Here is a 22,670-nt window from a genome sequence, read left to right on the forward strand (position 1 = left end):
TTAAAGTAATTAAAACGCGTGCGCACACACACATGAAAACCAGGATGTTCAGGAAGACATTTTATTTGTCCTTAATTCATACTGTTTGTATGTATTTATTGTATAAATTTATTGCTTGAATAAAAACTTCTTTTTAGTTTAGTTTTTTGAAAACTAAAATAAAACTGTATATCCAATCAATTTTAACTTCTAAATTTTTTTAATGTTTTTATTTAAAAAAAAGCTGTACATTATTAATATTGATATTATCTTAGCATTGTACTTTGCATTATATTTTCCTGGCAATACTAAAAAAATGGCAATGAATCATTCATCCCAACTATACATTTTCCCTATGTGCTTTGTTTATATAACGCATTCAGGAAAATATATTTTCTCGGGAGAATTTATTTGAATCATTAAGACCAAAACAATAGTGCTACTTCACGGTACAGGGAAGATCAAATTGTCAGATGACTGAAATCACTCAAACTATTTTTCATTTCAAATTAATTTATTTTTAATATTTAACGTAAAGAATTGAATGAAAAGTGCATACATATGTCAGTTTCGTTTAATTAATTTATTTTTTAAATCAGTTAATTCATTTATTTTTTTAACATTCTCCTGCATAAATCTCTTCATGCATGATATATGGAAAAAATACAAAGATATTGATTCAATATCTCAAAGTCCTAGCAGCATTCACGAAAAGAAGGATGATATCTTGCTTTGAGTCTTTCCTGCAGATAACGGAGATGCTGTAAAGAAAAAGAAAAAGTATTAAGAATAATTAGAAAACACTTATCTACTATACCTGTTGCACAATATTTACATAAAATACCTTGATTTGGTGGACTTGATCCCATGTCTGAATCCTGGTTTGCTACAGAATCATTTCCAGTCAAGGCTTTTAACAGCTCACCGAACTGCTTCCTGTGCTGTGGTCGAATGAGCACAGATAAACCTAGAACAAACCGAACAAGTTCAGCCTCTTTCCCAACAGATATCGTTGATAGATTTTGATAAAGTAAAATGTTTATGATGAACCTAAAAGAAATTGACTAACGTTCTAGTAGAGCGATGTCCTCATCCCTCTCAGTCAATAAACTCACAACAGTTGACACCATCTGTTCATAATTGTTTGACGTTTTATACGCCTGCAAGGCTAAAAACATCTGACGGGTTTTTTCTGCACCGATGGCCTGTTTTATGTCTGACAGCAGAGAAGAGCATGACGGACCTTCTTTGATGGATGTTTGTGGCTTCTGGTCTTCACTTCTTACATTCACTGTTAAAAACCACACAAACTTAATCAGAAAATGTTCTAAATGTACAAATGTTTGCATTAAAAATTGAGGAGCAGGCCTTTTTAATAATAGTTACTATCAATAAGCTACAATATACCTCCAATTTGACCATCCCCTCCATTAAGTGCTACGGTTCCCAAGTGAGGACCACCTTGGTTCAGCTGTCGACTCGAGTTCAGCTGCTCGCTGGGTGGATTTACAGGCTCAATCTCGGCTTTCGCTACAAAAGCAACAAAACATTGTTAGTTATGATTATGGGGAGATAAAATAAGGCCCAAATGTTTCCTGTAACTGCTACACACTATTTAGTTAAATATTACCTGTGTTCTGCCCAAGAGCCTCTCGCTCCTCCCTGGACAGCGAATGCTCTTGTTTATAGCCACAACCTTCACCTGTTAACTCCAAGCAACGCTCATCAAAATCTTTCTTATGGTGTGGTCGGATGAACTGATAAAGACCTTAAGAAAAAGATCAGGGGAAGATCAGTTAAGATCAGAGGAAAAAAGGCCAACTTAATTTTATTCCACCAATTGTTTTGTTTTTAAATAATTGATAATGACACAAATCATTCTGGATAGACAAATAATCAACATATATTTAGAAAGCTAACACTTGAGAGTTAACTGACTGTTATTAATATGGAAATATAAGCTGAAACATAAAAACTAAAATAAAAAATGTATAAAAATATTATAGAAATGTGGTATAACAACTTATAACCACAATTAAATTGAAGCCACAAGTGTGGTTCATTTCAAATCTGAGGATTATATCTCTAAAACTCTAAAAAGACAATGTTATGTGTTTTTAGAGAAGGCTAATAAAAATGCTAATGACATTATTTATTGCCCCTATAACTCCCCTGCACTCTAATGTCTGGAGCGGAGAACTGCACATTCACGACTCTATTGTCCTCTCTCGACGAATGTTAGCACCTCTGCTGGTATGAGACTTCATTATTCTTTTATCATTATTCTTTTATTTTTATTCAGCCAATATTAGCCTTTATTCTGGCATTACATGGCTTGCCCATCAACACCACTTTCATCCTACATTCGTTAATCCACCTATTATATGAAGTCTTTATAAAAAATAAAAAAGGCTTATTCTTGGGACCTTAAGTGAATTCTTGTAACAAAATAGATGGTGAAATAGATATAGCTCTGGCGTAACAGGTGCATTAGAGCTAAAATTAGCATCAAGCTACATAACACAATTTAAAAGATTAATATTACGCTTTACCCAAAACTCACTTTAAACCACCAATGAGTGTTTGTAATAAATTCCGATTGCAATCGAATATGTTAAACGGCGAAGTTAAACTTTAAAAAAGCAGTGAAAACATAACTCGCATCACTCATGGGATGGATATGCTGAGATTCTGCACCTCTGAGCAGACTGTGTGTGTTGTGGTCTTGTATGAGGGGTTCAGCCACATTAGCCAGAAGGTTATTCAGGTCATCGGTTGTCTTGTACGACTGTAACGCCTCCATGATGAGCTTGAAGTTTTCATGACTCAGGCATCGTCTCAGCTCTATCATGAAAGCTTTGCCAGTTTTTGCAGTACAGGAAGCTGTTGTTTTCTGAAACATAGCCAGCAGAAAAGAGAATACATTTACTTTAATCAAAATGATCAAAGGAAAAGCATGGCATGTTCCTTTTAAAGGGATGGTTCGGAGCAATTTCAACCTAGGGTCCTTTGCACCATGACCTCGAGCCAAACACCCCCCCCAGAAGCTTTTTTTCCCTTGGTTGAACATTATTAAAGTTAGAGCTTATTTATAGATATCAGCCGGATGGCTTAGTGCAGGCGCTAATGGATCCAAGGTTGTATCTCGTAAATTACCCCACTAATAATGCCCGGAATGGTACCAAACTTCTACAGTAGTACAAATAGGTTCTGTACTCATAAAACGAGGCATTGGAAAGTTTGTAAGTACATCAGGAGTTTATTTAAATAACACTTGCCTGACGGCTCATGCTACCGCTAACCCGGATGTCGAGGTCACTTCCGTGATTTGGGAAAAGCACGAAAAAGTCCTGGCAGAAAGCGATGCATTTTTTATTATTTTTTCCGAGGTGTTGACAACTTGTTGTTGCAAACTGGTACTACCAACAAAATATTATATATATAATATATATAATATAACTGGGCGTCGTTACACTACATTCTTATGCATCGCATTCTGCCAGGACTTTTACAGGCTTTTCCCAAATCACCTTGGATCCATTAGCGCCTGCACTAAGCCATTCGGCTGATATCTCTAAATAAGCTCTAACTTTAATAATGTTCGACCAAGTGGAAAAAAGCTTCTGGGGGAGTGTTTGGCTCGAGGTCATGGTGCAAAGGACCCTAAGGTTGAATTTACTCCGAACCATCCCTTTAATATCCAATTCAATTTATTTTTGGTAATCTACTAAATTTGATGGTAAAGTGTAATATATGCATCACCAAATTTTGAACTGCAAAAATAGTGCCAGTTTGAGGAAACCTATAAACAGCACTACAATTAAAAAGTTTGGGTCTTTAAGATGTTTTTTTTTTTTTTAAATGAATACTTCTAATAAGCTAGGACGCATTAATTTGATCAAAAGTGACAGTAAATACATTTATAATGTTAGAAAACATTTCCATTTCAAATAAATGCTGTTCTTCTGATCATTTTATTGATCAAAGAATCAAATGCATCACAGTTTCCACAAAAATACTAAGCAGCGCAACTGTTTTCAACATAGATGAAGAAATTCTTCTTGAGCAAAAAATCTTTATATTAGAATGATTTCTGAAGGATCATGAGACACTGAAGACTGTAGTAATGGCTGCTGAATATTTATCTTTGCATATATATATATATATATATATATATATAATCCAGTTTCTGCATAGTCAAGTTATCAACATCATATTGAGGAAGTCGACACCAATGGAGCTCACAAAACTTCAATCAAGATGCCTCACCCGCTCTTGAACCACTTTAATTTTCCGTTTCCCACCCCTCGATTCATCATCCAGACGTTTGTCATGCTGGAGGGAAAGAGTAGACAAGCGACTCGCCTGCAGGGTCACAGACCAATAAGAGAAAGGGAAAATTAGCAAAAAGATTTGCTCACATAGTTATGTTACGGCATATGAGAAATTTTACAGACAATGAGCTAATCTGATGAAAGTAGAAAGATTTGAGAAACAGATAAAAAGGGATCAAAATTGTCATTCAAAACCCTGATCATGATTTATGAGGCAATTATTCACCATTCATATCTCATTTAGTCAGCAAAAACTCATTTTCTAGGTTATTCACTTCCAATTTCTCAGAGAAATTGTCTTGTGAATATACAAGTGTTTCTCACAGTAAGCTATCATGAATTCAGTAGATCTGGGAAATAGAACAAACTTCGCATGGGACTACTTCTTTATACTTTTTTTTTGGGACCATGGCAGTTTACATCATTAGGAAAAGAGCTGCTCTTATATTCGGCATTACATCACATTAGGTGATAAAACAGTAGAGAGAAAACAACACTGAGAGAACATTGTGCTTGGTATATTTTCGTCTTCAAACCGAACTTGGGTCTCCAGCCAACAAAGTTTAAATCCCGTCTGGCTAGTGCTTCCCATTAGTGATGGGTCGGTCATGAACGACTCATTTATTTTGAACAAATCTTTAATATGACTCGGGACTACCGAGTTGTCTCAGAGAGTGATTCGTTCATTTTGTGTTGACCGCGCATGCGCAACATCCTATAGGTTCTGTACTGGACACAGAATGATTAGTTCATCTCTCGAGTCTTACGGTTCGGGTCCGAGTCTTTCGTTCTTCCTGTCAGTCCCATAGAGGCTATGCAGCCAGTACTGGAAAGACAAATGATTAATTCACCTCTCGAGTCTTCAGGACTGATTCATCTGAGTCTTTTGTTATTTTGTCACGTGACGTGATGTGACAGCACTGGACACATATAGTAAATGAGTTAATAATTCCCAGACTTTCTCATAAACAAGTGCATAGTCAGTTTTTTTTAACAGTAACATGCTGCGTTTTTGGTCTCAAATTATAGCTTTTTTATTTCTTTCAATTTATAATTTTTTTCGAATTTCTGTTATGATGGTTCTTTTCCATATGAATGTGGTACTAAAGAGTAATGGTAATGCTTTAAACTATGCTAAAAGTAAAAAGTAAACTATGCTAAAAGTATAAACTAAAAGATAACTCATCTATGAAGGGGAAAATCACTTTTTTTTTTTAAAAGACGGTTTTATGTCACCTAACTGCATGTTGTTATTAGGCTATACTGTATATAGGTGCCTAATAACAACATGCAGTTAGGTGACATAAAACCGAACGACTCTAACCCGAAGACTCGAGAGATGAACTAATCAATTCTGTATCCGGTACCGACTGTATAGCTTCAGCCAATGGGACTGTCACGTGATGAACGAATGACTCGAACCAAAGACTCAAAAGATGAACTTATCAATTCTGTATCCGGTACTACAGACTGCATAGCTCAGTTTATGAAGATGTCATGGGATAAATTAATTAATTGTTTCTGTTTCTCATAATTTGGCCTTTTCCTTGCATTGCAATTTTTTTCTTATTCTAAATGCGATCAACATTTGATGTGTTTGGGGAATTTGGCTATTAACATGTAACATTTTAAAATACATTCTGCTGAAATTCATTTTGATGAACGAGATTCAAAAATCCGAGTCAGTAAAATGATCCGAACTTCCCACTACTACTTCCCATACTGTTTACACGTTACGCGTAAGGTCAGCAGGCGGTCTTTCATGGCTGTTTAAACACATTCGACCACATGATAGTCTACACTACAAAAGCTATCCGGTCAAATGCCTTTTCAACAACTTCTGGAAGTGGTCGAAAGTGGACAAGCTCAAAATGTTTTAGACCCCGTTTACACCTGAATTTAGTCAACTCGTCCACTTCTGATCCGATCAACCAAAACGCATTACCAGGTGTTAACAGGGCCTAAAAAATATTTCTTTCGCAATGTAATTCTTGTCTTACCCTTTCTTCCCCAACCATGGTGTCTCCCCTCCCTTCTTTGTTGGTTGTGTCATCCAGGGCGTCCAGCAGGCCGACTGGTTTCCTTTTACTTGTCATCTCCATCTCATATTGAATGCAAAGTCTGGCTGCGCCATCCCTTCCAGAATGCTCTTCTGACTCTAAAACAACACAATCATTTTTGCTGACTTGTCTTGCAATGAACTTGAGGCTCCAAACATTATCTAATGTTAATGTTTCATTTGTTAAACTGGGCTTTACTTTAAATCAATCTCAGAATGAGACCAAATTATAACTTATTGTTTAATTACTTGACTTTTATATTGATTACTGTTTAAAGTAATTAGGAAATCAATGGCGACATACACTTCCAAGACCTGGCATATGTGTCTTAATGAAAAACACATTCGTCCAAGAGCCCTCAGACCTCATAAAAAGGTGATCTCACCTAATTTTCTCCTTTTTAAGCTGGGGACGTGTGAGTCTAGAGTTTTGGCCTTTTGAGATGTGTCATTGAGCCAGACACTCTTAGCAGAACAGCTGGAGCCTGTGTTGAGCGGCCTGGTGTCTGCCTGATTCTCACTGCTCTCTGCTTTTCCTTTCCTAACAGGAACTGGTCTCTGACACACAAATCAACCATTAAATGTGCATGTCAGCTCTTATTAGTGTAAAAACTGCCTTGCAGATTTTCATGGTACAGGAATACATGAACAAGAAACAAACATACAGTTTTCTGCGCCGTCCGAAAGAATTGAGCCGCATCACGGACCATGGTCCCGAAGTTATCGTAAATCTTAACGTATGGCCTCACCCAAGAAGGAAGCTGATTACGGGCTTCGGTGCCTCTGAATCTGGATTACAATCCCAGAACATTAATATTGGAGAAGATGCTCTCAAGACAAATTGGGAATTGCTGTTGTAGTAGTTAGCGCTGACCTGTGATCACAGAGGAAGATGGCTCCGTAGTCTTCTCTGTGGCGGATCACTCTGCCAATGGCTTGATTCACAGCTCGAGAGGCCTGCTGTCTGTACCACTCCTGCCCAGACAGATACTGAACAACCACAGACCATAAGAATACACAAGAATTAAATATGTAATATGTATTAAATTTACAAAATATTTTAAGGTAATGGTAATTATTTTTTCATTATTAATACATAAATATCACTATATATTTGGGGAGTTGTACAACATGACATTTTACAACCTGAACTAGTCCTGCCATGTCAATAAAAGGTAATATCTGATAATTAAAGAGACTTCATCTCTATTATTATTAATATTCTACCAATAATATTTTATCACAATTTCAATCCGGCTTCAGGTCTAATCACTCCACAACTACTGCTCTACTTAAATTCACTAATGATGTGTTCTGTGCTTCAGAAAATGGTGAACTCACAGGTGCCATTTTTATTGATTTAACTAAAGCTTTTGATTTTGTTGATCATTATCTCCTTTTAGATAAGCTCCATGATATCGGCCTCTCTGAAAATGCAGTTTTGTGGTTTAATTCATACTTGCATAATAGAAAACAATGTGTAGTCCTACAGGGAAGTAAATCGGATTTTTTAATAACTGTTCTGTTCAACTTTATGCCGATGATACTGTCATATATAAATCTAAACCTAATCTACCACAACTTCAAGCTTCTCTTCAGTCTGACTTCATTATCCTTCAAGATTGGCTTGCCTTGTACATAATAAATTACTGCTTAATAAAACAAAGTCCTATTATATTATCTTTGGCACTAGACAAAACCTCAAATCAAAATGTGGTTCCTGTGTAATAACTGTAATGATGGCTCTTCTCTGCATAAAGTTGATAAGATCAAATATCTTGGTGTATGGCTTGATACTGAACTCTCATTCAAATTACACATCGAGCAAGTGTTACGTAAAGTGAACTTTGGAATCAATATTTTATATCATGCTCTGAATTGCTTTACGCGCAGTGTTCGTATAAAACTTGCCTCTCAACATCCTTCCAATTATTGATTATTGTGATGTTGTATACCAAAATGCATTTAACTCAGACCTTGCTCAACTTAACACAGTATTTAATGCTCTCAGATTTGCTCTTGGATGTCCTTACTCATCATTGTATAATGTATAGCCTAATGCACATAATTGGCCATCTTTAAGTAGTAGAAGACACACTCATTGGCTTCAACTTATATTTAAATATATTTACTTCAATTATCCTCCGTATTTAAAACAGTATCTTGTACCTTATACACCAAATTATGAGGTGCGGCACTCTACTCAAGTTTATTTATCGGTCCCGCGAGTTAAAAAAACAATTGCAAAAGAGCTTTTAAGTTTAAGGCTCCAGCAGATTGGAATAATCTATCTGTGGAAAAAAGATCAATTTCTTTACTTGGTTTGTTTAAACATGCCTTGTCTGCTCACTTTAGGATAAATTGCCTTTGGTACTAAAGATGCATACAATTTTCAGATCTACTGCGCATACCTAATTTTTATATCTGACTGTAGTTAAAAATTTACTCATACTCAACTGTTTACTCATTTACTTATTATTGACCATCTTGGCCTTTTGGTGGTTTGTAATTTTTTGATGAATATATGCACGTTTTTTTTTCTTTTTGCTGTTTGTTTTGTTTTGATTTTTCACTTCTCTGTGGTTATGCAATTATTGTGTCATATGTTGGGACCCCCTCGAAAACTAGATGATACATCTCAAGGGGTTTATCCTAGTAATCAATAAACTTTAGACACATTATATCATTATTACCTGTTTTATATTGCACCATATGACTTTGATTTGGTCGACAAATGTTTTTCAATTAGTTCAATATTTTGACAAAACAGTATTTTTGAGTAATAATCAAAGATTTCTTAGGTTTTTCTTTACAAGAATTTTATCATTTTTATGGGGGGATTTTCTTTATTATGATATCAGGATAATTGTACCATCATCCTGATATTTTTCACCTTATGCCTCAAATATCAAAATGAATGTCAGTTCAGGAATTAAAAACATGTTCACTGTAAAGGAGCTGCATTCATTGTCATTATATGTATGAATTTAATGTAATTTTGAATTGAATGATGAATTAATGATGGTTACACTTTTGTTTAAAGCCTTTATGTAATATATAATAATATCTAATATATGCAGTATACAGATATTCATAATGTATGTTATGATGCATTATACCTTTTCATAAATAATTGTAACCAAAGTTAAAATGCATTATAGTATTTGCAGATTCCTTGCTACATCTGAAATTGGTTATGTTAATGCATTATACTTTCTAAATGTGTAACGTCACAATGAATAGATAAGTATTATGTATTATAACGGTGGTTACAATTCTTCACGAGAACATACAATGCATCATTAGGTGCATCCTTAAGGCATAATATACTTTTACAATGTATTATACATAAGTGCTTTAAGTAAAGCTTAAAAACCTTAATGAATAATTAATTTATATATTAACTAGTGTTTAAAAGACTGGCATGGCTAAGACTTTTTGTTTATGAATGTTTTTTAAAAATGCAATTGCATTTACTGCAAACACATTTTATTTTATTTTCAAACACAGTAAAAATTACAATATTGTGAAATATTATTCAAATTTAAAATAACTGGTCAGAATTAATATTTTAAGAAGTAATTTATTCCTGTGATGGCAAAGCTAAATTTTCAGCATTCATTACTCCAGTCTTCATTGTCACATGGTCCTTTAGAAATCATTCTAAAATGCTGAATAAATAAGAATTCTAATTGTATTAAAATTACAATAAATTACCATGTTAATTGACAATCTAAATGTTATATATAATGTCAGCAGATGATATATAGTTACAATATCTGCATTCCATATAAAACCCAGTTGAGCATTTTGAAGAACAGGTACCTTCACTCCACTAATTTTATTTCTGCACATCTCGTCCAGATACTGCATTTTAAGCACCACTCTGGGGTCCATTCTGGGGGGAAAGGGAAGTCCAGTGATCACAACCCCTCGACCGTACGTGTCAGCAAAATCCAACCCTTCGCTTGCCTCGGGGAAAAATGGAAAGCAAAAAGAAATGTGTTGATATTACTGGTGTAGGTTCATAATATAGTATTTTTATTACATAAAATATTTATAGTCTCACCTTTCCTCTACATACAGCGAAAAAGCTTCCTCCGCTGGAGTTTGGGTCATTCACCTTGTCATAATAACCATCAATCACCTGCAAAAGAATCCAATTTCAGAGCAGCACTGACTGACAGCTTGTGCAGATCAAGCTATGCTGGCATTTTGTTAGCATCTATTTCAAATCATAATGAGTGCACAATTATTAAAATGACTGATACAAGTAGCATTTACCTCAGTAAAAGTGCTTTTTCCCCTCGGTTCTACAAACATGGGCTTCAGATTCTCAATGCGATCTGCATGCCCATTAGCCTGAGAGAGTGAAGGGAATTGGTGCATAGTCACTTAAATGCTAAAGTTGGCAAGAGATGAACAAGATAATCATGAATCTACATACAGTACATTTTAAACTTAGAAACTTAAAAAAAGTTCACTCGTAAAATAGTATTTTATTCATTTCGTAATAAACTTAGCAAGTGTGAGAAAAATGCTAACTCTTAAATTGTTTTGGTTCTCTTCAGTGAATCAGCTGAACCATTTCAAGAGCATTGCCCTGAGCATTTTTTCCAAATCAGTCTAAATCAAAATCAACTCAACTCTTGAACTTATCAACTTGTTTGAATTGGTTAGTCAGCTACATACTGTATCTTTAATGAGGTCAGACTGAACACGCTCACCCTCCAGAACTCCAGAGTCTTATCCATCACTGGATACGAGGGGAAGAACACCAGCAGTCCATGAGGCACCACCCGCGTCAGATTGACTGCAAACCCAATCATATCACACTGATAATTATGCTGATCATCAGATCATTATTGATAAGAGTTTAAGATCATATGCTGTTTCAGTGTAAAGAATTCTCACCAAGAGTGTTTCCCATAGACGACATGTTTTCAGGAACAAACCTTCAAAAACAAAAGAAAAACATTTACACATCTCCTAATGGCTCATATATCAAACACCTCACAATATAGCAAACGAGTCAATGAGTAATCACAATATAGTAAACGAGTCAGTGCTCCTCAACTGGTGGGTCGCAAGACTGAGTGAGTGGGTTGCAGATTGTTCAATCAAAGAAACAAAAACAACAAACGTAATTCTGTTTTTCTGTTGCAAGACTTTTATTTTGAAAGACATGCACGAAAGCTGTTGACTCTTTTATCAGACGCAGTTTAAAGGGGTGGTTGATTATGATTTCACTTTTCTAACTTTAGTTAGTGTGTAATGTTGCTGTTTGAGCATAAACAACATCTGCAAAGTTACAACGCTCAAAGTTCAAAGCAAAGGGAGAAAAAAATTATTTTTAAGGACTACAACAAACGGCTGGTAGGGACTACACGACATTCCTCCCAGGTTAGTGACATCACCAACCCTAAAATTTACATAAACCTTATTATCATGACAGAATATGCTAATCAATGACTAGAAGATAACTACAAATAAGCTACATAAATTCATCAATTAACCATTCAAATGTTGTCTACATGTTGTCACTTCTTCTTGAGTCTCTCCATCTGACTCCGGTTTGGACATAAAAGGCTAAACGTTTTTGAAATTTTCAGTGCATGTGTGTGCAAGGTAAAAAGACACAAGCTGTTGTAGCCCCCTGGGAGCAGCAGCTCATTTGCATTTAAAGGGCAGACACAAAAACGGTGCATTTTTGCTCACCTTCAAAAAGTGACAATTTTAACATACTATATAAAATTATCTGTTGGGTATTTTGAGCTATAAAACTTCACATACACACTCTGGGGACTTCAAAGACTTATTTTACATCTTGTGAAAAGGGCATTATACCACCCCTTTAAATAAAGCGTGTCTGAGATTTTTTTTTTTTTTTTTTCATTTAATCCACAGCCTCGGCAAATGGTCCTGAGCGAGTTCATGACGGTCCGGAGCGTGAGCGTCCTGCTGAATAATGACGTATACGCGGGAGAACACCAAGCGGCAACCTTCTGGTCTCTCTCTTGAATCCAACACGGAAGTGACTTAAACTGCAATTCACCGACTGGCCGCTAGAGACAGGCTCCAAAAGAGAGTCAATCCCATAGACCCCCATGTTAATATGCTCAACTTTACAACAGAAAAAAATATGTTTACAGCCTGGTACAAAAAACAGTTTTGGTCTATATAGCTAATTTTGCCCTTCATGACAACAGTGAGGAAGGTGAATTTTTTTATAGCTCATTCGTTTAAATTATATTAAGCCTTAAAGTTCTGCATAATTAAGGGCGTGGCCACTTGAGTGACAGGTGGATTGCTGCTGCTGTCACTACCAGCAGTTTGTCTGCTGTCTGTTAGCCATCACATCACCTCAACTAATCCCGCCTCTTTGCCCATTTTTGGTTATCTGGGAGTGACGCCAAGATGGCGACCGCTGGCTCCGTCCACTTTGGGCTTCAAAAATGCTCTTCAGAAACCTACGGATGACGTCACATACATATTTTTTTTACAGTCTATGGAGCAAATTCAAATGTGAGCTGGAGAGAGGGAAGATGTGTGTGTTGTTTTGTTCATAAAAATGGATGCCACAACCTACATAAAAAAAAAAAGAAGATTACTTTCGCTTTCCCAATCTCAATTGGGAAGATTCCCAACGTTTGACTCCAGACTGGACTCACAGAGGACCACGGCTTCAGCTAAAAATCTTCTTTACTGTTCTTCTAAAGAAAAAAAGGCACCTACATCTTGGATGGCCTGAGGGTGAGTAAATGTACATAACTTTTGCACTATCCCTTTATCAGTTCATGTTGGTATTGTGTATTTACCATGTTAACTGTTGTTTAGTTAACCCCAAAATACCACTTTATTTTCACTTTGTGTTATTTTTTATATTTTTGTATATATGACCTTGGTGGCTCATACCAACTTTATTGTATTAACAAAAACTAGTTTGAGACTGCTATTTTATAGCCTTACCTTATAGCAGGGGTCTCCAACACGTCGCTCGCGAGCTACCAGTAGCTCGTGGCCTGATTGGAGGTAGCTCGCCAAGGGCCGTTCACATATCGCGTCTTTTGCGCGCTCAAGTTCGTTATTTCAAATAATTGAAGCGACGCGCTCATTTTTTCCAGGCGCAGCGAGTCAACATGAAGGATGGGGGTGCACCCAAACACTACGGGTGTTTTTTTCTTCTCCGTAAATAAATCTTGTAGCAGAGCTACAGCAAGCGTTTTTCAGTGGTGGAAATCCATTAGCTATTAAAACTTTTGTCGTTGTGGAGAGCGCAGTGCATAGTTGCATAGCAACGACAGACGCCACGGGAAATCTTTTTTGACTCATTCTTTTTATAAAAAATGATTTAAAGGCTGAAATATGCGAGGTTTATCTTTTTATAAAAACTTTTTTGTCAAAACTTTATTTGAACTTGTACATGCTAGTAGATAACATGTTGCAAGACACTCCTTTAAATCTGGCCATCATTTTTAATGTTATTATTTTAATGTTTATGTAAACAAAAAGTGCATATTGATGCTAAGTTTATTTGTTATTTGCTGGTTTTCGACATAAAACTTGGTGAATTGATTTTATTGTGTAGTATTAGTACTTTTTGAACAGGATTCTGTGATAACTGATCATTTTGGTCACTATAATCATAAAATTAAATTTTCATGTCATTTCATCTCTAGTTATCATGCACTATAAAATCAACTATAATTATGTGTTTTTACAGTATAATATGCAAAGTACAATTTTCTATAATTTTTTTTATCTGATTCTGTTCTTTTCTCTGACATTTTAAGGGTGACATATATAGGCCTACAAAAACTATTTTATGTCTAAAACAGTTTGGATAGTTGTTAATGAGAGTTATGAGACATTATTTAAGTATTGTATTACATGAGTAGCTCTCGGCCACTTTCATTTTTAAAAAGTAGCTCTCAAATGAAAAAAGGTTGGAGACCCCTGCCTTATAGGCTACTGTTTATTCATCAGTATTTGTCATATTTTTACAATTTATGTGCATAAATTAGCAGCCTAATGACAATGGGAAAATGTGGGACCCATGGCCAAACCATTGGAGAACCACTTATCTAAACTACCTCTATTGTACTTTTTGGACCTTGACAGCCTACGGTTAATATAACTGACATTTTTCAGATTTAATTAATAGCACCTGGATTTAAAACAAATTGAGGGTGAATAAATAATGACAGTTCAAAGCAGAGGTTGTTGATGTGACTCACCTCCTGTCAAAGGCTGTGCTCAACTTCACGCCGTCCGGACCTTTTTCAATGATACTGACGAAGATCTGATCACGCTGGATGACATGAGGGTTCTCCAAGGATACGGGAAAAGGACTGCAGAAAATCAGCAGAGAATTAGCATCCAGCCAGCATCCACTCATAAACCTCAGCGGGGACAGCTAGAGGAGAAGAGCACGAACATTTGCATTTCACAGGTGAAGGATGAGAGCGGTGAGAGAGTTCCACTGGTCAGAATGATGCTGCGTACTCCCTGTCCGAGCAACTCCTGCATGCTGAACCCCGGAGAAAAACACCAGTAGCTCAGCACATTCCCTATAAAATATACACAACACCATTTCAATCCATTTCAGTTTAATGTGCAAGATCACGTTTTTCAGCATTTCATCGTGGAAGAGATTTCATGTCCATGTAATACTGAAGCAATAATACACATTATGGCCCGGTTTCACAGACAGGGCTTAGATTAAGCCAGGATTGGGCCTTAGTTCAATTAGGGCATTTAAGTAGTTTTTATAAACGTGCCTTAGAAATAAACATTACTGGTGTGCATCTTGAGACAAAACAATGGCACTGACATATTTTAAGATCAGTTCAAGTTGCTTTCAGTTAAAACAGCTCAAACGTGCATTTTACTCTGAGACTAGGCTTAAGCCTTGTCTGTGAAACTGGGGGAACACATTTCATATTCTCCATGACTAGAAAATTACATTAAAAAAAGAGAATGTGTGCTCCAGTCAATAGCAAGTTAGCAACTTCCCTTTGAAAACGTTTTGCTACACATGAGGTGTCTCATACCCTGTTTCTTGGTAGAGGAGGAAGCCCATACATCAGTCAGCTGTTTCTTCTTAAAGTTGCTGTTGTCTGGATGAATGTGGACCTGATATCAGACACAGATTTGGGAATCAGAAGCAGAAATGGGGGATGAAAGACAAGATTTAGAGGAACTATCGTCTGACATGCACTACATTGTTCGAAAGTTTGGGGTCAGTACGTTTTTTTTTTAATGCTTTTGAAAGAAGCCTTTTGTTCAATAAGGCTGCATTTATTTTATCAAAATAAAATATTATTAAATATTACAATGTACATTTTTATTATACATTTTAAAATGTAATTTATTTATGTAAAGCAGCCATTATTCCAGTCTTCAGTGTCATTCTAATGTGCTGATTTGGTGCTCAAAAAACTTTCTTTATATCATATATGTTTAAAACAATTGTGCTATTCTTTTCAGGATTCTTTGATGCACTGAAAGTCAAATAGAACAGCATTTATTTGAAATAAAAATCTTATAATTGTCTTTACATGTCTTTAAATCTTAAAATGTACACTTTTGATTAATTTTCTTTTACTATCAAATTTACAACATAACATTATCACTCACTACAACTAAAACCTGTAACAATGAACACAGCATGAATGTGAAAATAAATTGAAGCAAACCTTAAATTCCTTCATGTCGTTTTTCATCTGTGATTTCTTGCTGCCCTCTGTAGGTTCAGCCCCAAACACCAACTGGTTCAGGACAAACAGACAAACACAATAAAAATACAGAAAATGGCCAATTGATCTCTTTAACATGCTGTACACCTCTTACCTGGATTATATCTGCTACTTTCTGTAGTCCGCTGGTGTTCAGAAAGACACCAGGCCCTGCAAAAAAAAAATTTAAATACACATATGGGTAAATGTTGATACGCAGAAAAGGTCAATGAGGACCAGTTGTTAATACTCACTCCCTGCTAAATATCCTGTGATCTGCTCCATGGCTTCCACTACAGCGTTTTTTGTTTCAAAGTTCACATTAGCCGTTTGAAAAATCTCATATATGAAGCTTTAAAAGAAGAAGAGACAGAAAATTAGCAGTTCAGTTAAGCAGTTGTGCATGTAAAAATGGTGATTTAAAGTCAATATATTAAGGTCACTGATACACATTCCCAGCACCAAACGTTTTCCCAGCATGCTTCACTCACCTGCCGGGTTTGGTGATTCCCTGATTATTTGCTGGCATCTCAAAACCGTTAATGGAAGATTCCAGATCCATCAAAATTTCTGTAAGATTATTAAGTTGCACTCTCAGCTAAATGTTTTTCATTATTGAAAAATGGATTCCAAATAACTCCAGAAATCAAATATTGTATTAAAATAAATACATTTTAATATTTGAAGTGCAACCTACGTTTTATTTTTGCAATTGTGGTAATATCCAGTTTCAATCCTGTAAAATCATATATAGGATAAAAATAAGGGAGTTATTTATTGGGATATATACAGTACATTTAGTACCGGTAAAAAGTTTGGAAACATTACTCTTTTTAATGTTTTTTCTCATAAAAAGTCTCTTATGGTCATCAAGCATTTTTTATCAAAAATACAGAAAAAAACTGTAATATTGTGCAATATTATTAAAATGTAAAATAATGACTTTCTATTTGAATCTCCTTTAAAGTATAATTTATTTCTGTGATGCAAAACTGAATTTTCATCATTACACCAGTCTTCAGTGTCACATGATCCTTCAGAAATTCTAAAATGCTGATTTATTATCGATGTTAGAAATATTGCTTAATATTGTTTTATAACCTGTGATACCTTTTTCAGGATTCTTTGATGAATACAAAGTTAGAAAACAGCATTTATTTAAAATATAAATATTTTGTAACAATAACAATATACTATACTTCAAAAGTATTAATTTATTTGAAAAAAAAAGAAAGAAAAAGAAATTGCTGACCCCAAACTTTTGAATGGTAGTGTTTGTGTTGAATTGATACAAAGTGATAGTAAAGATTTATATTGTTAGAAAAGATTTCTATTTTTAACTTTTTATTCATCAATGAATCCTGAAAAAATTATCACAGGCTCCAAAAAAATATTAAGCAGCAAAACTGTTTCTAACGTTGATAATAAATTTGCATTTTAGAATGATTTCTGAAGGATCATGTGACACTGAAGACTGGAGTAATGAAGCTTTGCATCACAGGAATAAATTATTTTAAAGTATATTAAAATAGAAAACCCTTATTTTAAATTGTAATAATATTTCAGAATATTATTTCAGAATTTTAGATCAAATAAATGCATAAGAGACTTCTTTCAAAATATTAAAAATAGTAACGTTTCCAAACTTTTGACCAGTACTGTATATACACAAATATATAAACTATTATAAAATGATATTTAAAAAGCCAGGTTTTTGCCAAACTAACCTGACTTCAGTGATTCCACATTAAACTCTTCAGCGGAATCTGTTTTGCTGATGTCTGAGGCGTGTTCCCGCAGCTGTCGATCTACAGCGTCAATGGCAGAAATCAGGTCGTAAGGGGTGAGGTCAAACGAGGTGGACTCTTCACACATCTTCTCCTGAAAATGTACACAAATCGTTGATAGAATATAAAACAAACAACAATATAGAATGGCTATGAGGTCTCAAACAACATCAAAACACTTACAACATTATGAGCTTCATCAAAAATAATCACAGCTCCTTTCAGCTCTATGTTGTGTGCTCTTCGACTCTGTGAATCAACAGAAAACAAAATTGTGAATAAAATAAAAAAAGACTATCCTAGAACAATACATATTAAATAAAAAATATAATTATTTCAACAACAAAAAAATAAATAATAATAATAATAATAAACATATAAATATATATATATATAATACCATTAAAAGGTTAGGGGTCAGAAAGACTTTCATTTAGCAAGTGACAACAAATTATTTTAAAAATGTTACAAAAATTTCTATTTCAAATAAATGCTGTTCTTTTGAACTTTCTATTTCATCAAAGAAATGTATCGCACTTTCCACAGAAATATTAGGCAGGACAACTGTTTTCAACATTGATAATAATAAGAAATGTTTGTTGATCATCAAATCAGCATATCAGAATGAATGATGAATGATCATGTGACACTGAACACTGGAGTAATGATGGTGAAAATTCAGCTTTGATCACAGGAATAAATTACATTTTAAAATATATTAAAATAGAAAATGGTCTGCAATAATATTTCACAATATTATTGTTTTTTATTATATTTTCAAATCAAATAAATGCAGCCTTGGTGAGCATTAAGAACAGCTTTCAAAAACAGTAAAAACATTTTGAACAGTGGTGTATCTAAAGTGATGAGATGGGTAAGGTAAATGTCTCACCTTTGGGTCAAGCAGGTAGTTGTAAGGCATGAAGATGACATCAGCGTGTTGTTTGATTGAGCGGGACAGGTAGTACGGACAAACTCTATAGGAACAAACAGTCTGAGCAATGTCACTATTTACAAACCCTCAAAGAAAAGATTCCCAATGGAATCGAGGCGCTGCATCAGCAGTGCGAAGAAAAACACAATTTCTTTCAGTGCTTTGATCAAGCCCTTGAAACAACATGCAGAGCCTCACCTTTGCTTTTTGCCTGTTTTTACAAGATCCTCCACATCCAGGATAGAATTCATGATTTCTTTGTCAGTGCTTTTCTCTTAAAATACCACCAAAAAAAAAAAAAAAGTCAGCAAGTTCTTGTAGAGTAGCACATTAACAACTAAAGCCATTATAATAGACCTTATTCACAGCAGTGCCATCTTTGATTTTTAATGGGAATGAAAGCGAGGCTGTGAGGGACAGACATGCTTCTCCACAATGGGCTGTACAGTTATTAAATGTGTTTTTGGATTGTTCTGCTCATGAAACACTGGAAAAATATCTTTCCAAGAAATTTCAGTTGACAAAAAACTCCCGACAATATAAGCTGTGGAAAATTGTAAGTAATCTAGGAGCTTTATCCAGCTTTTTACAGCGGATGCCATTGGAAACAAGGCAAGACTATCCCTCACAGCCTCACTTTCATACCTGTCATGGCGCTGCTCTGAATAAGGTCTATTGAAACTCTTTTATGTAATAAAGTTTCAAATCTCTATTGACAGGTCACCAATGTTAGTCTCATACCATCAACATTGTTGTAGAAGGGACAGGAGTGGGACGACACTTTTGCTCTGCACATGTGGACCTTTGAAATAAGCCATAATGCCTCCATTAATATGGTGTTGAGATACAGCGCTGGTGTTTCAAGCGTCAGTTGTGTCACACATACTGCCAGTGAGGTACTGATCAACATACCTTAATGTGGTTACTCTCATGACGCATCACTTCCGGGTTTATGCAGAGCTGTTCTCTAGATCCCAAAACACAAATTTTTGGCCTATAATAAAGAACAATACGATCTGTTAGTAAAAAACAAACAAAAATAACAACAAAAAAGTACACTACTTAATTTTTTTATTATTATTAGTTTTAATTAGCAAGGATGTATTAAAATGATAAAAAAAAAAATTACAGTCAAGACATTTATAATGTTACAAAAGATTTCATTCCAATAAATGCCATTCTTTTTGAACTTTCTATTCATAAAAAATCCACAAAAATAAAACCATATTATTTAACATTGATAATTAAAAAATAAATGTTTAATGAGCACCAAATCAGCATATCAGAACGATTTCTTCTTTTGTGATCAGTTGTTTTTACAAAAAATAATAATTTATGAATGCAGATAGCATAATAATGCTTTATGAAGGATCATGTAACATACATTTTAAGACATATTCAAAATAGAAAAAAAGTTATTTTAAATTGTAATAATAATTCACAATATTACCGTTTTAACTGTATTTTTGATCAAATAAATGCATCCATGGTGAACATTAGAGACTTCTTTTAAAACGGTAGCGTATGCATTATAGAATATGCTGAAAAACATTTTGGTAGGATGTAATCATGTTTTCATATTCTCAATGATCATGAATGGCTGACTGTACAACATCCCTTAAATATGTGAAGTTAACTCATATAGCTGACCTGTATGATGTGTTCTTGAGCTCGTTTATGACCTGTGTTAGCTGGGAATGGGTTCTGGAAGCATATATGATCTTGGGGATGTCTGTGTAATAAGCTAGAAAAAAAGAAAAGAAAAGGAAAAGACAAAAATCATGAAATATATGGTTGCCCAGAATTGAATCAACTGTCAATATGATTTGGCTTATAATTCATACAACAATGTAGCCTTTGAAAACACGAGAAATGTTTACAAATGATATTGAAAATAAATCAAAACGACATTGAATCAATAAATGAAGGACACTACTTGGAGCGTCTCCGTCGGTGGCTGCTGTTCCCCATGATGACATTGGTCTGTCAGGGAAGAGCTCCGCGCCGCCCATTCTCTCTGCTATCTTGCGGGCAGAGATGGTGTCTTTAAAGTTCTCTCTCCAGCCCAGCGCTGAACACAGCAGACAGAGCGTTTTACCAGTGCCAGTGGGACTTTCAAGAACACCATTGACTTTCTGAAAGAGTACAAGTGCATGTCATTCTTATTACGAGGAAATGAATAGAACAAGGTGACCTTACAAGAAGACTTTAACATCTTTATTGTATAGATTAAAGCGCCACAGTCTTTATGTTACACATGAATCAAAGGGGAAGTAAAACAAAAATGTCATTCTACCTTCAGTAAAATGTCATTCTGCCATTGCATTTTACCTCTATTGGAAAAAGTGATTGAACTTAGAAATTATCAGAAAGTGGCAGACTTTTGCCTTTGTCGACTATAAACTTTAAAGCCCCTGAAACTTTCAAAGTAGTTGGCAAATTGAATTAAAGGCTGTTTCAAAGACTATAAAGAAATATTGCTGCAGTACATGCAAGGGTTGTGTATGGTGTCTGGGTTTCTCACTTTCTGCAGGCACTCGATGACTTTGTTCATGTAGTCCTCCTGGCACGGGTATGGAGTGAAGGGAAAGTCCACAGTGACTCCTCTCAACTTAATATGAGGCATTTTCAACCAGAACACAATGAACACATGTAAAGAAACTATAAAAGTCACCCACTCTTAAGTCTAACCCCAGAGACAACCACAATCTCTTAACAAAACTCGAAGAAATAAAGACTCATTTTGGTCGGCTCTTTTTGAATATAATACAACGATGTTAAATGCATTAAAATATAACATCTAAGCCAAGTGACAACTCCAGTAGCGCGCGATTTGTTTCTCTCTTCTTCTTTTCCGCTTTACCAGTAAACTAGTGCCGCGAGAGTGATCCTGCCACCTCCAGGCCTCGCTGGAGAAGTGCAGCCGGTAACGCACAGCAGGTCATGTCGCAGCATACAAAAAAACAAAAACAACATAACATTTGCTTTCCTGTTGCTGAGTTGCTTACCTGCCTTCTCGCAATTTCAGAATAAATGCGATAAGTTAAAATTGTACAGTTGTAAATCATATTCAAATTGAAATATCACTGTAATTAACTAATTAACTGTTTGAGTGCTGCATTACACTGTGTTTACAAAACCCCATTTGGCACACGGGTTTCTCATAACAACTGAAATGAAGGAAATTATTATTATGAAATTATATTAAGTATCTAAAAATATGGCCATAAAATACGATTTAAAAAAAACAAAACTAAATGGTCTATGGCTCAACTTGCCCCATACATGACATGTTAGGGGTAAGTTGAGCCAAGTCAAGATGTTAAGCATTCTAGTAAAATAAAGACTGAACAATTAACTTTGATAGGGAAAACATTGAGATATAAAAAGTTTTAAAATACATTAACAAATAATAATTTTCCATTCAAATCCCATTTTTGCTATCTTCATTCGTATTATGAAAAACACATATTTATATATGTATATTAGAAAACATTTCAGCCAAATGCAGGAAATAGCAATAAGTTGGTTATATAATTAGTGTTTCGTCTGTTCTTTATAGACTAGAGCACTGAAGTATCCATCAGAGCTCCATGGGAATGAGAAAAAATGTGCAGTCTGTCTTAAATTTTGAAAGTTTAATCCACGGTTAAAAATAAGATGCCTATCTACATTTACTGTATGTGAATGTATAATAATAGGATACATGAGAAGTGAACGTGTGTGAGTTCAGGTGTGCGATACGCTGCACTTAAAGCATGTCAAAATAAAATAACAAAATGAAATAATAGCAAAATTAATGACTGGTTGGATTTTTTTTTTCAATAAAGCTTTTTGTAT

At 34.9% G+C, this 22,670-nt stretch overlaps 1 protein-coding gene across 2 annotated transcripts; it reads right to left on the reverse strand.

The window, feature by feature from the left end:
• Window positions 1–479: 479 nt before the first annotated feature.
• On the reverse strand, window positions 480–21,707 carry rtel1 (regulator of telomere elongation helicase 1). Of its 2 annotated transcripts, none has more exons than XM_079858190.1 (33): window positions 21,355–21,707; window positions 20,767–20,965; window positions 20,481–20,574; window positions 19,743–19,824; window positions 19,572–19,632; window positions 19,029–19,104; window positions 18,789–18,873; window positions 18,080–18,145; window positions 17,837–17,990; window positions 16,807–16,845; window positions 16,601–16,679; window positions 16,364–16,461; window positions 16,225–16,280; window positions 16,071–16,142; window positions 15,426–15,507; window positions 14,810–14,942; window positions 14,610–14,723; window positions 11,287–11,327; window positions 11,100–11,185; window positions 10,657–10,734; window positions 10,442–10,519; window positions 10,198–10,344; window positions 7,247–7,362; window positions 7,038–7,161; window positions 6,759–6,930; window positions 6,314–6,471; window positions 4,249–4,344; window positions 2,677–2,872; window positions 1,610–1,747; window positions 1,387–1,509; window positions 1,049–1,270; window positions 824–946; window positions 480–740 (listed from the first exon to the last, which is right to left on the reverse strand). In XM_079858190.1, the coding sequence occupies exons 1-33, from the start codon at window positions 21,454–21,456 to the stop codon at window positions 685–687; spliced, it is 3,546 nt and encodes a 1,181-aa protein (XP_079714316.1). In that variant the 5' UTR covers window positions 21,457–21,707; the 3' UTR covers window positions 480–684. The 2 variants fall into 2 exon arrangements, with proteins under 2 accessions (XP_079714316.1, XP_079714317.1); XM_079858191.1 differs by having other exon boundaries at window positions 485–740; window positions 4,249–4,314.
• Between the last annotated feature and the right edge of the window lie 963 nt (window positions 21,708–22,670).

The sequence above is a fragment of the Squalius cephalus genome (assembly GCF_949319135.1).
Source record: "Squalius cephalus genome assembly, chromosome: 22".
Lineage (NCBI taxonomy): Eukaryota > Metazoa > Chordata > Actinopteri > Cypriniformes > Leuciscidae > Squalius > Squalius cephalus.